At 37.8% G+C, this 19,233-nt stretch overlaps 1 protein-coding gene across 4 annotated transcripts in view; it reads left to right on the top strand.

The window, feature by feature from the left end:
• Positions 1-19,233, top strand: part of reln (reelin) — a 132,682-nt gene that overhangs the window by 58,017 nt on the left and 55,432 nt on the right. For all 4 annotated transcript variants that reach the window (XM_055059626.1, XM_055059546.1, XM_055059474.1 and 1 more), the window contains exons 4-10: positions 2,798-2,868; positions 11,722-11,754; positions 11,882-11,960; positions 13,976-14,072; positions 15,434-15,485; positions 17,164-17,272; positions 18,335-18,575. In XM_055059626.1, coding sequence (XP_054915601.1) covers positions 2,798-2,868; positions 11,722-11,754; positions 11,882-11,960; positions 13,976-14,072; positions 15,434-15,485; positions 17,164-17,272; positions 18,335-18,575 — 682 coding nt within the window. The remainder of the gene's footprint in view (positions 1-2,797; positions 2,869-11,721; positions 11,755-11,881; positions 11,961-13,975; positions 14,073-15,433; positions 15,486-17,163; positions 17,273-18,334; positions 18,576-19,233) is intronic.

The raw sequence follows: 19,233 nt of genomic DNA, 5'->3' as shown, positions 1-19,233 counted from the left end.
TTTCACCAATTCTGAAATATGAGTGTAATTAAGTATGTTTTCTCCCCAGCTATGCTCAAGCACAAGAGGTCTTTATCAATTAATGAGCAGTCCATTCATTATTTATAGGATGAGACAAATGTGTAAATGCCTCGGCACCCGTAGAAAGGCATGAATTGGCAGGGTGGGTAGAGTTTGGAAGATGAGACCGGATTCATGTGGGTTGAGAAAGAAAAAGAGGAAAGATGAATGAGGAATTAGGAAGCTGGTGGTAAATTGTTTACACCCACTTGGCTAAGCATATGTGCTCAAAAGGAGTCGATACAAATTTTGCAGCCTCACATTTCCGCCCAAATCTGTCATCGTACTTTGGCCATTTGTTGTTTGTAAATCCACTGTAGGTCAAAAACTGGACTGTTTATGTAAATTGTGTCACTTTTAAGCGAGAGAGACTGCCGTGCTGAAAATAAATTGGCAATAACTTCACGAAGGAGGATTCTGCCACAGCGATTATGCAAAGTCACTCCTTTTTATGGAAAGATTCAACTTTCAAGGTATTTTAAAGGGATACAGTTGTCTGGTGTTCTCCAAACTTATTATTTGTACGTCTATATAATTTGAGCGTGTGGTTACTGTTTAAGCTGAGGTTTAGTGCTAAACTGAACTATTACAAGTTCTAATTACAAGAACTTGTAATAGTTCTTGTAATTAGAACTATTACAAGTGTAATAGTATAAAATATTATACTGTTGCCACTTTTACTCTCTTCCAACTACACAGATGTTGAAAGATCAAAGAGCTAGTAAACCAGTAAGTACAATTTAGTATCTTCACACCAAAAAACTCATTGATTCTATGCTAGGTTAGAGGCAGTGTAACATTACATTCTGGAGGTTTTTGAAATGGCTCATTTTCCAGACACTATAAAATATTAACATGTTGCCAAAAAACAGCTGGGTTTATTTAGAAGCAGTAAAAACTCAAATGGAAGAACAAAAATGTGTGAAAAATAAATTTTGCATAATAGATCCCCTTGAACTTTTAAAATTGTTGATCTATTGAAAAAATGCTGCTGTGCAAAAATAATGAAAAGTTGTGTTACTTTTGATTTTCAGAAAACATCGTATGCACATGATTTCAATTTCATTGCTGAAATCCCACATATGTTCAGTTTTTCAAACTAGAATTGAGAAACAACAATGCACTTTGGTGAGCTGGTCTAAACCCAACTTATTAAATTAAAACATGTTCAGAGTCACAACCTAAAAGGGAAATACCCATATGCATACCAGACCACCTACAATCAAAGACTAAAATCTGCTAATCTCTACATTAGCATCTGTGCTGTTTGATGTTCATTTGTGCTGATACCACAGATTGAGTATCTTACAAATGTGTGTTATGTTTGTGGATTTAGAGACAGTAGCCATCTTTGAAGAGCTCTTCAGGCTCTTTGTGGGTGGCACACATACTGTAGCTGTGTGTTTGTTTGCTCATTATTGGGAGGTTGGTCAGATATATTAGCCACAGATAATTTTAATATTTAATGTTTAACCCTAATTGCAACATGTGAAAAATGCTTGTCTGTGTGCCAGATGATACAACTGCTCTACACTCCCCTTGATGAATGAGCGCAGAGCATGCACATAGTCTGAGAGAAACGCATCACAGCTGTTGTGTTGTTCCTCTTTATGTTTTTGAACTCAGTCCCACTGCAGGCATTTTCCTGCAGCCTTTTGTGTTAGAAAAATGTTTTAAAAGTAGGGTGATGTAGTTTTTGCAAGCCATCTAAATCTATTACTGAGTTTTTCTGTGAGATAAAAGTGCAGTGCGTCCAAAAAGTGTTCACAACGCCTCTACATTTTTTTTTTTATGTTACGGCTTTATTCCAAATTATATAAAACTAATCTCTTTCCTCAAATTCTACACACAAATGCCACAGTATGAAAATAAGTAAAACAATAAGGTGATCTTTCAGGGATAATTCACATTTTGCATGTTTTTTGAACATTCATTTGGTTTTCTACACCCCAAGCACTTAAAAGAATCACCCAGCTGTTTTTGGCAATGAACTTATGTTTTTTGGTACCTGGAAAATGAGACCCTTCAAAAACCTTCCTAACAACTCAAGTTGAGCTTTCACAACGTCCAGTTTTATCTCTATATGCGCTATACAATGGCTGCTGGAAAAGACAAGCGTTTTTTATTGTTGAGTTACTGTCTAGAAACCACTTGCTGCATTGTTGTTGGTTGTGCAGGAGGCCCAACTTCTGCTTTTCAAAGACTTACTGCTGTATAGTTGCACATTTGTTTGCAGTGATTGTAAACATTACATTTTTAAAATTCAATATTGATAGGAAAAGTCTAGACACAAAAGAAACTAATTAATCCAGAGATGAACCAACTTTAGATTGATTCATTAATAAATAACTTGTGTCCCTGCTTAATATGATAAACTGATATTAGAACTTTATTAGAAGCAGCCATCAGATCCCATTGAACATCCATAAGGTAACACACTCCACTACTTTATTCCATATTCTGATTTAGTCTCAGCTTGTTGAAATAGAAATTTTGACTTTGTGAAGAAGTTTCTTGCTTTGATCTCAAAGTCAGGTCATAATGGTTTTATTAAAAGCCTTCTTTCATGTAGAACAGTGAAATGCATTTTGGTAAAGTAGAAAATGATGCCATCTGTGCTAGATCAATGTTCAGACAGTATAATAAGGACAACCAGTTAACTTTCCCCGTGGTGGTGTTTATTTTAATGATCTTCCTCTCCTTCGTTTTCCCCTTCGTCTTCCATTCTCCTTCCCAGAGCCACCGCAACACATCGAGGACAGATCATTTTTAAGGATGCGCTGGCCCAGCAGCTCTGCGAGCAAGGAGGTAAGTAACAAGGGCAACACCGCGACATTCCTCTATTCCTCTCCGTGTCATGACACAGGCATCATGAGGCACTCAGAGGGGTAATATATTCACATCTGTGCAGAAACACAAACATGTGCACCAACAAATGCTGCATGGTCTCACCTTCTGTCAGTTCCCATTGTGTGTACGAGTGTATAGTCAGGATTGGCATGTCAGAGCAGCTGATGTTCAGGACTGTGCCTTTGCAGCACTTCCTGGCTTTCTTTCTGCTTAATGATGCAGCCAGTTAGAGAGATTCGGATGCCCTATATTGCCAGCTTAATTTCAGCTTATGCTAAACTCAGCTTTTTCCCCCACTCCTTTTTGCTCCTTCTCTGTCAGAGATTTACACTGTATTGCCGAGACTTCTTACATCCACTTTCTGTGACAGTCCTAAGTAGCTATTGACAGACAGTGCAGTCCCACTCTGCATGCTGAGTGTGTATAATTGCTTGTTTACAGGCAAGATGCCTCCCTCCTCCTCACTTAAGAACTCCCCGCTTGTAGATCAAAATTTATCTTTAATGCCAAACAGAGACAGAGTGTAAATGTTGCTGCTCTTTTTCTAGGCGTAGCAGCGAAAAAGTGGCTTTTGATAAATAAATACTTACTTTTTATGTTTATTTGCAGTGCATAGAAACTTAATTAGGAAAAGACAACTAAAGTTAGTCTGTATATTCTTCAGTAGGTCATCGGAAACCCTTTAGAATAAAAACTAGTTGGGAATTAAGTGCTTAAATGTGTCATTTGGAAGAGATGGAGCTCAGAGCTCAGTTAGCCATGGATGATCAGCAGAGAGACGGAAAAGCGAGAAAGCTTTTCTCCTTTGTCTCCTTGCCGGAGAGCTCATCCTCTCACCACCCCTGACACACTGCCCCAGTCTACCCTCCCTGCACATGAAATATCTGCAGCCAACAACAGTCACTTAGCTATAAAGTGCCAAGGCCCCAAAGTATCAGCACTAACACACAGCCGCTGGCCGCAGACAAGCTGGAAAGCAGATATTTAGTCCTTACAAGACCTTGGAGGAGACAACTTGTAAAGCGGACAGTGCGGTAATGTAATACACGGATAGGATGAGAACAAAGTGAGCTCGGATCAAAGTGGTGACAGCGATATGTGATCCAAAGAGGAAGGTATCAATCTGAATACTGAAGACTATAAATTACAGAACTGAAACAAAGCATTTATTTTAATAAAAGAGTTCAAGTGAAAATAGCCTAATTCTCATGAATTTGTTGTTTGTACTCATCTTAAAGGGGCAGTATTTTGTATTTTAGTGACATTTTGTAGCACAATCTAGTAACTGTTAACTTCAGTTACTATCAAACATGACCTTATCATTTGGTGACAAACATTTTTACTAGTTTGAAACTTAGGCCTTGAAGGATCAAAAGAAATTCTACTTTGTTATTACCGCCTTGAAATTAGGCCTCTGTCGCTTTAAAAATTCTTGTTCATTCTGAAATTCTGCTTTCAGGAAGTTATCCCAAGATCACTCCTCTATTAACCCTTGAATAAAGTTTTTACCAGCGTTCTAATGAGAAGTAGCTCCTACAATGAGCTCAGCAGATTCACAGTTCCACCAGGTGTTTGCTAAATGCTGCTGGCTAGTCTGAAGGAGCTGAGTGGGGAAGTGCTGCTCAGTGAGGCGGAAGCTTGAAAAGGAGGAGCTTTGAGGAGGAGCTGCGGCTCGAAGGCGGAGCTTTGTCCACGCAGGTGTTTTGCACAGCTAAATGGTTGTCTTGGAGAGTAAAAGATATCTCAAACATGCATAAAACAATGAAGGCAACATCTCAGTTACTAAGTTTTAAAGTAGCTTTTGGATAAAAGGTAAAACACTGCTTTGATTATTGTTGCATCAGTTTAGGTGGCCGGACACATTTTGTTTGATTTGCAGTAGTTTTCCATGCATCTTTCATCTTTGGATTATAACTTGTGCAGTTCTATGTGAGATGCTCAATTCTTGGGATTTTATCTTTTAACCCACAACCTGGTTCAAACGTCCTTCTATGTGATGCAACTTATTCATTAATGCTCTATGAAATCTTCACAGAATTGGATTCATACCCAAAATACCCCTAAATCTTAAACTATGTATATTTTTTCTTCCACTTTATTTTGTGTATGGCTATCCTGTGTTGGTTTTTCATATAAAATACTACGACTAATAGTAATTACTAGTGAAATATTATATTTGCATTGTCAAACTTTTGATGTTGCTGTATAGCTGTGCAGACGCAAGCTAAATAAAGTCAGATTGAAAAACGTTAAACATTTCATAAATTGTCAAAAGGCCCATTTACCAGTCGGTGACACATGAAACGTTCTTTTTTTCCTGCTTTATCAGATTCATAGAATCTGGTGCCATGCAGTAAGCAGACAAAATTGGCTTTAAAATTTAACCAAAAGATATGAGGCTTTAAGCTATTTGAGAAGTTGAAATACTTAAGACTCAAGCTTTTATTAATGGGAGTTGTATAAATCTAGGTTATGATCCATGGAGGAGAGCAAGGAAAGGTTGAATAAGGAGCACAAAGGATTGAGTCATGGAAGGAGAAGGCAAGCAATTGGGACTGATCAAAAACAAGAAAGGGACAAATTGGTAGATTAGCAAAGAGGCTAAACTTTGTCAAGGACTAATCCAAAAATCCTAATTTATGGACAAAGTCAGATTTACTGTAATACCTCATCTAATGTTGGATCAAGTGACCTGCAACATCTGCTTCTCAGTAACAAAGCCCCCTGGATTTGTGTGTGTTTGTGTGTAAAATAATCTGCAGCAGTTTTGGGGGATGCCTGCATGGTACCAGACATGCGGCTCCCTCCTGTGCTCCTTTCTGCTGTGCCAGCACACTTCTTCACCTCTTCCCTTCAATCTGCCAGCAGTATCTTCCTCCAGCATCCCCCCTTCTAGTTTGGGTTGCTTGGATTTGCACTCTAATAACTCACCCTGATATCCCTGTATAGTATGTCAAAACTTTTCTTTTACAAATTAAAGGGAGTGAGTGGGTGTAACCACCTGCATAATCTTACATTTATTACATGTATAATCCATACATCCAACACTTAATCTGTTTTATTAGTTAGCCAAAGATAGTCATATTGTTTTTCAGACGATATGACAATATATCATGATGTAAGCATAGTTCTACTCTTGAATAAAATTTGAGTTACTTTATATGGGGGAATTTTCTGCCATAATTCGAGTGCACACATTTGCAGTCTGAAAGCAGAATTTCTTATCTTTTTTTCCCTCAAACCTTTAGTACTTGTGATTACATTTTCAGTTTGAAAGCAGGACTTTGTCTTTCTTCTCAAAACTTTTAAAGCTTGTACTCAAGATGTCTGCTGTCTTTCAAATATTCACTGTGCTTCCTCAAACCTTTCTCCTCACACTCATAATCAATCAATCAAATTTTATTTGTTTAGCACATTTCAGCAGCAAGGCATTTCAGAGTGCTTTACATCATAAACACAAAATCATGCAACATAGAATAAACAATACATTGTTACATATTACATTTTAAACACAATTCTAAACAGGTGTGTTTTTAGATTTAAAGGAAGTCAGAGTTTCCACTGTTTTACAGTTTTCTGGAAGTTTGTTCCAAATTTTTGGTGCATAGATGCTGAATGCATCTATACAAAACTTCTCTTCTTGGGTCAAATCTACATTTGCAAACTTCTCTGCTTGCTTGTGAATCATTTTCTGCTGGGTTTGGAACAAAAAAGTACTGTTGCCTGGCAACCTCTCAGCCAATAGAATGCAGGTTTTAAACTGGGTGCGTTTGTTTCCTGCTGCTGGGTGTGGCTGTATGGCTACAATTGATTGCGGCAACGGGTGAAGTTTTTACAGTGAAAACATTGTGAAGAACTAGCACAATCCATGTCAGTGAACTTAATCATTTGGATTTTACAAATAGTTTTTATTTTCAATGCTTTTTTTGTAATATTATTAGTGTCTCATAGCTTTGTGATTGTTACCTAGATTTTTGCACAATAACTTAAATAGTGTATGATTAGCAAATTAGAAAGCAAAACCAGTTGTAATAATGCATCCATTCGTCTATGGGTTACGTTGTTCGTAAAAGAAAAATACAGTTTCAAATTAGTATGAGTTAGTAAAAGTTTCTTCTTTGCTATTTAGTTTCAAAAACATAAATTCAGCGTAAAAAAACAAGTCTAGATGGGTCTAGCCAAGTGGATAAGGAAATATGGCTTATAGTTGGAGAAGAGGGTGGAGCCTTTGGACGTGTTGAATTGCCCTGTGTGCCGTCCATCACTTCTATCTCCTGACAGTGGGGGCAACAATCCCAGCTTTCTGCCCAGTGTCGCCAGCTCCTCTCATTTCCAATGAGAGCATAAATCAGATCTTTATGGGCCCGGTCGAGCGTTCTGTGGCCCAAATGGATTATTAAAGGGACATATAACTCAAAGAGGCCACCGCTCCCTGAGGGTCGCCTGATCACAGCGCAGCATAGAGGGGACGGGTGGCCTACCCTCTCCCACCTCCTCACCTCCCACCCACCCAGTCTGCCAGCCAGCCTGCTCTCTTGGCTGGGTGCCATTCCTCACTAGCAAGAAATCTTAAGACCTTCGTTGTCTGAATGTCTCCCCCTCTCGTGTCCTAAATATCTCCAGCAATATGTTGCTTTTTTCAGGAACTGCGGCTGTTTTTCTGAAATCTGTCTTCTAATCTTTACTCTTTTTGGGTTTTTTCTTTAAAATTGCCTTAATTTTCATCAAAATTCAAACTTTATGAATTTATGATGGTACTGTACAATAAAGAATGGGTTTTTGAAAAGGATGTGTTATGCAAAATTCACATTTTGCATGTTTTTGTACTTCCATTTGGATCTCAACTGCTTCTAAAAAATAGCTCAGGTCCTTAAAAAAAACACCAAGCACATTTGTGGCAATATGTTAATGTTCTTTGGTATCTTGTAAAATGAGAAATTTTCCAAGATACCAAGAATGTAACGTCACAAACCAGCAGGCACTGGAGTCAAGCTCGTTACCTCGCAACCCCAACTGAGCCCAGTCTTCATCTAGCAACGCAAATGGAACTCCAGCATGTCTGGTCAGTTCGTTTTACTGCTGTATGTTCAATGGCGGCTTGAAAAGTAAAGTGTTTTGTTGTTGACTTACCATCCAGAAACCACTTGCTGCAAGTGGTTTCTGGAGGCTCGACTTCTGCTTTTCAAAGGCGTGTGGTTGAATAGTTACTCATCTTATTTGGACTTAAAGTGAAAAGAGGCCTTACACAGATCATTCTGAAAGGAGCTGAATACAGGTCAAACTGAGCAGACTAAAATATTATTTAAGAATGATTTTTGCAAAAAACAATAAATAAATTATGAATACACCATAGATCAATCCTGACTCGTTCAAGGAACTCTAACTAGTCACCTTCAACGTCAGTGGTGTAAAAGAAAGAAATCACAGCTCGGAACGTACTGCTCAGTTAATGAATTTAGATGACAGGAAAACAGGCCTACATCACTGCTTAAATCACTTGTAAAAGTAACACATTTCAGGGCCATCACTCGTCTCTGTAGTATCGGTTTAAGATCAGAGCCCTAATTATTACTGTGGCAAAGCCTGGTTTTTCTTCAGTGGAATAAAATATTTACAATGTGACCATAGGGAGCTGTTCTTTCAAGTCACTGTAGACCAACAAAAGCTGCATCCTGCACCCTGGTGATTCAATAATTGCAACCACCAGTTGGACGAGAGTGAGGCAACTTCAAATGCAGTTCACGTCTTCGACAATGTGAGTCAGACAGAAGAGGGAAGGAGAAAATGTGCAAGAGGAGATGCAGTTTAAAGCACTTCTAGAAAAGTGAAGAGGGAAGAGATTAGGGCTGAATGAGGGGGAGAAGACTTAAGATGACTTGTGCCCTGTGCTCTTTGTACATGTTTGAGTCTGCCAAAGCTTATCCTCGTTTGTCCCCAGCTGTTGCGCTCCGATCCTCCTCATCAGCACCCGTCTGATTTGGGTGTCCCTCGTGTTTATTTAGCTGTTTTTATTATTTGTGCCTCAGCATAGAGAGCACTCGTTCTGCTTTCTATGAATGTATGTTTTTCCCCATGCACACTTGCATGTTTAAGCCCTGGCCAGGAAGATACAGGCATTAGTAGAGATGAGCCGCTAATAGACGAGGCGGTAATTGAAGTCTTTAAGAAAGTGAGAGGGGGATTAATCCAAGCGAAATGAGCACCACTGTCTGTTGTGGGTGAGGCGAAGAAAGGCAGAATGGGTGTGATAGAGAGACGTGATGAAGCATAGAAAAGAAATCTGTAAATGAGGCCCTTTTTGGAAGCTGGAAGGGATTATCCACAAAAGAAATAAATAACTCTTCTGGGCCGTTCTCCAGCCAAATGGTCTATCTGGAAAGAGTTGAAAACTAAGCCAAAGAAGGCCACAGAGAGCAGAACTATCAAACGATTTCTGCACTTTGGTTGTTACAGCTGAGTAACAACTCTTGTTATGAACAAGAAACATTGGGACCGATGGTTACTGTCAACATATTCTGAATCAGCAAACTATTGGATTGGAGGGGTGAGGAATAAAGATGGACAGAAACAACAGAGGCTCTTTCATGTGCCTTCATTGTGTTTCATCGCAGAGTGGGCTTTAGAGGGGCAGCCAGTGATCCAGCCACTAAAACCACTAAAACTTCAGTATCTACAGTCAGCATGGAAACTTTTGCACCCTTGCAAAAATTATAAATCCATCCTAAAAGCATTTGCATTGATAAGAAATGAGGTCAGCTGACGAAAGTAAAGCTTCAGCTCAAATAAGGACATTTGCAGGACTGTTATGAAAGGAGAGGACCATTTTCCTTAATCCCTCCTGACTTTATTCAGGTTCAGTTGTTTAAAAGGGGCTTTAGGTAGGCTTTCCTTTAAAAATTTAAAGGAGTCTTAAGGGGCTGAGTAAAAGTTTGGAATGAATCCTTGCTCTGTTATCTGAGTGTGTCTTATTAGCTGAGCACGAACATCTAGGGAAGAGAGTATTGCGGCAGATTATTCTTTTTATAAAGTCTGAAATAAGGCTGCTTTAAATTCCAGCAACTAAAGTACGGTGAAAAAACTTCAGTAAGACTGACTAGCTTAAATTAAAAAATACGATTGGTCAGAACTCAGGTAACTGGTTAAGCCAAAAATCTAATTTACTGACTTTTAACAACCATTTTCAACAGCTATGGACCCCTTACATTTTAAAGGTTACATCCAGACATTTTATGTTCGTGCAGAACGCTGGAGCACAGAAAGACGATTCTTTTACAGGCCGTTCATAGCTGCACACACAAACTGTCACGGTGTAGCTATGATCAGATTAATAACCAACAGCTGAATTTGGTTAAGTTTTATTACCTTTAGTTAATCTCTGTGCTCTTCTTCTTATATTCTGAGTCACTGTTGTGATCTTAGTTTTATTTGTTTAATTATTTCTTTTTGTTATGACGTGTTTAGTTATTTTTTGTTTAGTTATTTTTACTGAAGTTATCAGGCATTGGAGTTACTGCTCACCTGTTTCCACAACACCTTTTCACTTCCCCAGGACTCTTACTCCCTGTTTTTCCTCCCTGTTTGTCAGATCCTTTACCCGTCTAACTGCTGTTGCTCCCAGTTTCTTCTTTTTTTAATTATTATTTTATTAAAATTTAGCACTGAATGGCATGACTGAAAAATGTATCAGGATACAAATAAATGAGATCTGACCTTTGATTTGGCTCTACCTGGTTAATTATAAAAAAATTTAAGCAAAAATTAATAATGCTAAAAAACTGATTAGATTTTAAGAAAAGATACAGTTCTACTTAAAAGTATATAATTAAAATATTTGTTTAGTTCATTTAATTTAATTATTTCCTCAAACCTTTTGGTGTCATAAGTTTTAATCATTACATTTTTCAGCAAAAAAAACTTGGAAATACTTTTCTTTTGCTCTCAATTGGAGTGAGATCTTTCTCTACACAGTGTTCTTTGTAATTGAGTTACAGTAATTTTTTAAACTCACAGTTGATTCATTAAGATCTACCACTCAGAGCCCCCACCTCTTCATCAACTTCCCATTCACCTCCTTCCTCCTCTCGGAGCTGTCATGTCCCCTGGGAGAGATTGATGGCTGAGTGTGTTTGCTGGGCAGCGGCCACAGATCACAGCCTCCGCCTCTGGGGAGGATGGCGGTTAATTGCCATTGAACTATTAATCATAGCAGCCAGGCCTTTCATTACTGAAAGGAATTAACATCAGTAGCTAGGAGACTTTGGGGAAACACAGAGAAACTCTGTCTTACTCAGATATGATGTAAGATTGGCTGCTTTTCCTTGTCCTCACTTCCCAAAAGAGTACAGTTAAAGTTGCAAACTGTGTAAAATATAGATGATGGGATAAATTTTTGCATGGAAACCTGTGTGCAAGTTATACACTGCAAAAACTCCAAATGTTACCATTTATTTTTGGTCAAATTTTGGTGCAAATATGTTCAAACAACTTTTCACCAAGATATGGGTTCTTGTTTTAAGTCAATAATTTCCTAATATTGATGATATTTACTATTTCTGACAGTTTATTTGGTAACAATTTCTTGTCCCTTGTTATAAGCAACATAATCTACCACTTTTTTTATCAATATTAAGTAGTTATTTACTGAAAACAAACACCTATATGCTGAAAAGTTACTTGTAAGTTAGTTTTATTTTATTGACAATATTTGCTCTAAAAATTAGATCAAAAATACAATTTTTTTTATTTTTGCAGTGTAGGGTTAGGATTAGGTGGTCTTACCATGGCTTGACTAACACCTGATCTCTGTTTTAGCTCCAACAGAAACCCCCTTGAAACCCAATCTTGGTGAGTTTGAATTCCATCAAATGTTATTAATTTCATTCATTACGTCAATAATGCCAATAATACTCTCTACAAAGCAGCATATACAGTAGATCTAACTGTGAGCACATTGTGCATTGCATGTTTATAGTGGAGCTCCATGCGAAACATGCTGTTCTGCGAGATGACTTTGACTCCAACATCCCAGAAGAGTTGGACTCTAACATATGGTAGGTGGAAAAGTTTCTGTTTCTCCTGCAGCCTGAAAGGCCACTTGTGTTTTCTGGGAAAGCTCAACCAAGTTTGACAGAGGTTCACTCATTTCTAGCAGTTTTTATGGATCATCAGGTTGCTTTTTGTGACAGGATCCAAGTGGACCAGAATTTTGTGGCTTTGTGAACTGAGCCTGATAACTACAAGAAGTACCTTGCAAATGTATTCATGTACTTTTCCACATTTTGCCATGTTGAAAAGACGTCTTTTATGTATCACCATAGGATTTTATGTGCAAGGATAAGCCGTAGTAGCCAGCAATTGTGAAAGGCAAATGATGTTCTTTTTTTTTTTTACCTATAAAAATCTCAAAAATGCTGTGCATTTTTATTCTTCTCCTTTATATTATGACACAGTCAGAGTCTATAGCTAAACTCCAAATGATTTTTTTTATTCAGATAAACTCTATCTCTAAATTGGTCATTAAGGGTGATGTCATATGTCTGAAAACTGACAGTTTTATGTAAATTTCTTAAATTGTCCAATATTTAGTCAAAAACATAGTTGTAGTGCTGCCCCCTGGGGGCTGAATGATGGTTATTGCAGTCAGACTTTCATATTGGTTACAGCGGCACAGTTTTATTCATGTCCACACTTGGCCACTCCCCTCTGTGTGTCTTGGCTCTGCCCACTTTTGAGGAACGTTTTAAAATTTGTGCTTTTAAAGGGGGTTTAGTTATTACACTTTTATTTTAAAATCCCTCTATAAAAACACTCTCCATCAAATTGAACTAAATTTTAGCTGTTTTGAAAGAATTATAAAATAAGAATAAAAAAGAATTATGTGCAAAGCAAGTGGAGACATATCTGAAAATACTTCCAGCTGTAATTGACATGACGCCGGCTCCGCCCCATGTGGACGTAGAGCAATCCTCCGTCAATCATTCTGGGGCGTTTGTCAGCAACTGAGCAATCAGCAGTTGCAATTTGTCCTGAACTACATGCTCCTTATCTAGAGTAACTGACCTTCCACAACATTGCAACTGTTTATAATTGCAAACACTCTGCAGTCAAAGATTTTTAGGAAAACAATAGGAAATCATGGTCAAACATTATCATTGTGGAATGTGCAATCCCAACAGCCGTTATCTAGAGTGTGTAAAGGGCGAAATACAGTATATTACATTTCTAAAACCCAAACAGAAACTGGAATATGGCAAGAAATGGCCTGTAGCTGACCTCATGTCCCATTAAATGAAACTGTGATTGATGGCAACTACCACATGTTCCTCTGTAAGAAGGTGACTGGTATGACCTATTGATGGTCAAATCAAAGCCCAATAAGTGAAGATAGTTATGCTTGATTTTATGTGTGTAGATTCCTACACTAGTTCTGTGGCAGCATGAAAACTTTTGCTGCGGTATTTACATTTAAGCGCCTTTTTATGCTGCTGTTTATTTTTCAGCATTTTCCAGAAGGCAGATTTTCTTAAGCTTATATTATTCAAGTCATTACTCACCTGTTTTGTACATGCAAAACGTGTCGGACACAGAGTTCACGCTCGAACCCAACCAGACTTTGTGCCCCTCATCATTTTTTGTCTTGGGCTTCATTGTTGATTACTCCGTTGTTTGATGTAGGACTCGTTGGATAATTTTATTGCCCGTCGTCTTTGCCCCAGTGTTGGCTGATAAGGCAAAAATTATTCAAGAAATGTCTCGGGTAGCACATTTTTATTTTTATTGATTTTTATTTTAGTTTTATTACTTCTACCATTGTAGCACCGTTTGTTTGTTTTACTTCTGCGGAAGTAAAACCGACATTGTGTAGTTGCTTCAGGAAGGCTAGATACATAAATCTATCACAATCTTCACTGGATTTTTGTTGACGAAAGAAATTGGAATCAGACATATTTCAACTATGAAAAAGTTGAGAGTGTGACAACTTTTGCAAAGCACATGCTGATAATTTGTGTCATGCCTTTCAGCTCTCCTCTTTGTTTCAACTCTTCTTATCCTGATCTCTTCCCAGGTCTGAGTGCAGTAACTGTGAGGTCGGGGAGCAGTGTGGTGTGTTGTTGCATGGCAGAGCCGTCACTTTCTGTGAGCACTTTGGAGAGCGAGAGCTGGTAACTACCCTGTTTGACCACAACGCAACCACTGCATATTTCATGTCCCATTGACAATTGATCCAAGCCAGCCACCCAGTGGGCACAACCACATCCACTCTAAATCATAACATGCGAGCTGTGACAACCGAAGCTGGAAAATTAAAATGTCCTAGTGCTGCAGCATTTACCTTGAACTCTCTAATTCATATCAGTTTTTACGTTTTTATTAAGATAAACAATCACATAAGAGTAAAAATGAGTAAGACGTAAAATTATTCATTAGATTTTTAGTCAATTTGAAAAGCAAACATGGTGACATCACATTTTTTATTTGGTTTATTCATTTATTTCAAACAAATAACTAAAAAAGCAAAGTTAAGTCATTTTAGCAAAAAGGAGTGAGAACAAACTTACACTCTGTGCTTGTGGCTAAAAAATTAAAACCAGCTTTCATTTAAATATGTATTTGACCTGTCTAGGTATTTAAATCCATAAATAAAAGGATCAAATCTATTAAAAAGAAATATCACTGCCCTAATTTACGGTTTAAAGTTTAAACTGTAGTTATCAGTTTGAAATAAAAAATAAGTCAATGAAAGTCAATTTTTAACATTTCTTCTTTGGTTAGATGTTATTATTTGAAGCAAAAATATTTTAATATCAATTTGTTTCACTGAATTTCCTAGTCCCAATTTACTTAAGATGCTGTTTTTGACATTTGGTTTCGGCATGTAAAGGCCTAAAACAAGGGTTTATAAATAGGACCCGAAGTGAAAATGTTTGTTGGAGCTACACAACTGCATATCCCACCACGACTACATTAAAGCAAAGTTATATCTTACACAGTGAAAAGTGTTTTTCCGTTCTTTCTGTCTCTGTGGATTTCAGTCGGTTTTGCTGTGAGAGATTAAAGCTTCACACTTCACAGCAGAGAAGTGTTTAGTGCCTTGTGATTCTGTTTACTTCTGTGATAAACAGCCGCTTTGTCTGTCACTGTTCCAGATGTTTTTGAGCAGCTCCCTGGCAGCTCTTCTGTCAAGTGCAACAAAAATGTTAATCCAGAAACAACACACACATTTAGGCAAAGACAAATAAGCAGTTTATAGCAATCTGTAGCTGAAAATATTGCATAGGTTGCTATTGTTAAATCATGTGAACAAAACTTTTTAAATTTAAGGAGATCTAATTAAACCGCTCACAGCAAATCAGATTTATTACATAGTAAAGTCTGATTTATTGAATTCTAATTGAAGTACTGACAGCTTATTTCCTGTAGTATCCATCCTTTAAAATAAAGAAAAGGAAATATGTGAATTTGTATTGTTAGACTTGTTTTCTTTTGCTATAAAGATATTATGAGTCTTCTGTTTCCTCCTTAGACCACAGTACCTCTCAACACCAGCACAGCTTTAGTCCTGCAGTTTGCTCTGGGTGAGTATTTGCAAAAACATGCTGCATACAGTCAATGTTTTGTTTTTTATTATCACACCGCAATGAATCATTTCAACACTTTTTTCAACCTTAAATTACACATATTGTGTTATAAAATTCACCGGCCCTACTTTGAAAGAGGTCTTGTCAGAATTTTTTGCTTTTCACAGATCTGTTGGGGATTTTTTCATCTGAAGTGTAATTTTAAACAAAACACTTCTAAATTATTTAATTTGATCTTCCTTTTTCATCTCAAAAATTTCAGTAGGTGTGTAGACTTTTTTAAAAAAAAATTATAGTAATTGTGTTGAAACAGTCTATCTATGAGGAGAAAATACCTCTTTGTCTGCTTTAGGGAGACAGTGTTCATTTACGCTGTTTCATGTCGGTAAATCTGCTGGTGCAAACCATATTTCAGCGTTTCTTCCTCCGTCCTACTGTCCTCGCTCCCGCATCCCCCCTCCTGTATCTGTAATGAATGATTTACAATTTCTGGAAAGACACTGAGAAGGCCATGGAAGAGTTTTAGAGGTGTTGTATTTTTCATGTCCATTACATCCATCCACCTGTTCTCCAGGGAGCGAGGCAAGGAGAAAATAAAAGTACATGAAGGTAAAGCCTCACCTTCAACCACTTGTCTGACAGGCTACTATGCTCTCTGAAGGTCAGAAAAATTGGTTTGTTTTGCTAGATATATGCGAGGTAAAAAACTGTCGTGGAGTTCTGGTTGATGCATGAATTTTAAACGTCGTGTTGAGTTAACGGAGGGAGTGGGAGCAGGTAAGGACGTTGGGAGTTACTGTACTAGTCCATTAGCAGCCTTTGACCCCATTTACTCCCATAGCATTCAAAGAGGCCCACATTTAAAAATAGAGTAAGTTAAATCTGGATTGAAACGCACACACTCAGATAGTTTCCAACTGTCAGTCTGCCTTCACTTCACCATCCTTATCATACATCATCTTCTCTAAATCCTCAGAAACTGCTGACTGTCTCCTTTAGTCATGACACCATTTACAGTTTAACCTCCCAATTTATCCTGGAGGGAAGAGTGGGAGAATCCAGCATGCTGGCTGGCGAATCAGAAAATTTATCTGTCTTTTAGTCTTGTACTCGATAGTGAACAGTTCTTTATTACTCTAGCGAAAGAAGGATTGAGGCTTTACTGATAAACAGTAAGGTTTATCGGAAATAAATCATTAGTCATACATACACAAAAAAAACAGGGTACGCTACAAAACCATGCTCTTACTAAGCTTAAAATTATGTTTACCACTGAATAGATCAACTATATTTTAAAAACTGTACCCTAATATTTGTATGGAATAAACAAAAATTCATAGTTTTAACCGATTAATATGAAAAACATCCTTATTTGCAAAATGAACATACCTTATGCCTCTATGAAACGTGCTGCTAATAAAAAAATACATTTTAGAAATGTATCTTGTTGCAACTCGTTTTTGTCGTTAAGCTGCTGTTCAATGATAGATACAGTGGAAGTTGTCTTATCCAAATAAAAGCATCAAAAACCAGAAGTCAACCATATATTACACATGTAAAATGAAGGAAAACTCAATAAGCTCTAAATAGGTGATGCAATAAATAAGGAGCTTAATTTGATGTTATTTACAATTATTATTATTATCCAACCTTAGTGCCCTTTTTCTGTGTCTAGGTTCAGGTTCCTGTCGCTTCAGCTACTCAGATCCCAGCATCACGGTGTCGTACAGCCTAAGTGGCAACGCAAACACCTCGGATGACTGGATCACACTGGAAAAGATCAGGTCGGTTTCTCTCTCTCGTCTCCTTCCTCCCGCCTCATCCGTCACACACACAGTCCCTCCATCTGTTATAAACACCCGCCCTCCCTTTTCCCTCTTCACACCTCCCCCTCTTAATTTGTCATTTCTCTCCTGTTTGTGTCTTGATGATCCACCTGTTTTTAATCCCTTACTCTTGGCCTCTGTGTTTTGTCAGCTTTCAAACAGGCATAGTAAAATTATGATGTTTAGTCAGGATACGATGTGAGGTTTCAGTTTTAGGTCGTAAACGTCTTTACAGGTCTGGTTTACTTTACATTCTGATTCCATTAAAAAGGTTAGGAGAGGTCTATGGACGATACAAAACATGTTTATTACGTGTTTTACTCAAAATTATCCTTAGATAAAGACATTGTTTTATTTTGAGCTCCTTTCAGATGAGATGTTTTAGGGCCTCTGTCACTTTAAACCCAAATAAGCTGCTGCTGCCCCCAACTCAATGTTTACATTTGGATGTTAAAATGGCTTCAAACAGGTGCACAATTATAAAATCATACATCTTTGAAAAGCAGAAGTGGAGCCTCCTGCACAATCGACAAGATTGCAGCAAGTGGTTTCTGGATGGTTGGACGACAACAAAACACTTGTCTTTCCCAGCAGCCATTGTAGCCATTGTACAGCACATACAGCAGTAAAACTCACTGACCAAATGTGCTGGAGCTCAGTTTGGGTTGCTTGGTGATGGGCAGAACTCCACTGTGGTTGCTTGGTAACAGGCTGGGGCCCTCACCTAGCAGTTGGTGCCCATTGATTTATGATATTCAGAAGGTTTTTGATTTATGACATTCAGAAGGTTTTTCATTTTCTAAACACCAAAGAAAAAAACACAACTCTGTTTTTTTTTTTTTTTAACATTTGGTCTGTTTTTAGAAGCAGTAGAGAAAACATCCCAAATATACATTTTGCTTAACAGGTTCACTTTAAAAATATTAAGCACGATGTCCATAATGTGTTTCTTCATTTAATATTTTCACTACAGGAAATATGAGCGAGTTAAAAGTTTTGTTTTTTTTCCTTCCTTTTCAGAGCTCCCACTAACAGCAGCACCGTCGTCCACCTGGTACCACTCCCACATTCCTCCAGAGGAGAAGCCGTTCGTCTGCGCTGGTCTCAGGAGACGCCCCACGGGCCTGAGGGCTACGAGTCCTGCTGGGGCCTCGACAACGTGCTGCTGGTGAATTCTGCCCACAGAGTTCCCCTCATAGAGGACAACCTGGACCCTCTGGACACGTCCAACTGGCTCTTCTTCCCCGGAGCCACCATCAAGGTACGCTCATATAGAAGCACAAAAAGTGCCTACAAATGTATTTTAGGATTTTTAACCGATAGGCCAACACAAGGTAGAGCAGAATTCTGATGTGGATGGAAAATACTTAATATAATTTGGTGCTTTGGTCTCAACAAACCCTTTTGTTTGAAGGACAGTTTTGTTTTCAGAGATTCCATGATTCATTTTATTTTGTCGTTCTGTTGTTTTTTTTATTTATTTCAAATGTCTTCCACTTCCAGTATTAAATGTTCATTACAATTTAAACTTTGAGAATGTATTTTTCCTTTATTATTGTGCCTTTACCATTATGTAACTTGAAAATGGTCTCAAAACAACAATGTTATTGTTAATCGCAATATATTCTGGGACAATTTATTATGAAGCAAACTTTATCGTGACAGGCCTACTTCTGGAAAACTGAACAGGGTTTATTATATCCGTCTTTCAGCAATAACGATTCTCCTTCAAGGACAAATTTGTAGTGTTCACAACTTGTGCTGTAACAATGCATTGCATAACTTGAGTACCTTGATTTTTAACATTTTTGTTTACATTTAAATAAAGATGAGTAAGATCATCAGCTCTCTGTACAGCTGCAGTAATGTGATTATTTCTGTAAATGACCCAGAAAACAATTTAAAAACATTTTAATCAT

Source organism: Poeciliopsis prolifica, unplaced genomic scaffold, assembly GCF_027474105.1.
Source record: "Poeciliopsis prolifica strain line A6 unplaced genomic scaffold, Auburn_PproV2 SCAFFOLD001, whole genome shotgun sequence".
Classification (NCBI taxonomy): domain Eukaryota; kingdom Metazoa; phylum Chordata; class Actinopteri; order Cyprinodontiformes; family Poeciliidae; genus Poeciliopsis; species Poeciliopsis prolifica.
Note: the sequence above shows the minus strand (reverse complement) of the source record. Positions and strands in the feature narration are given on the sequence as shown.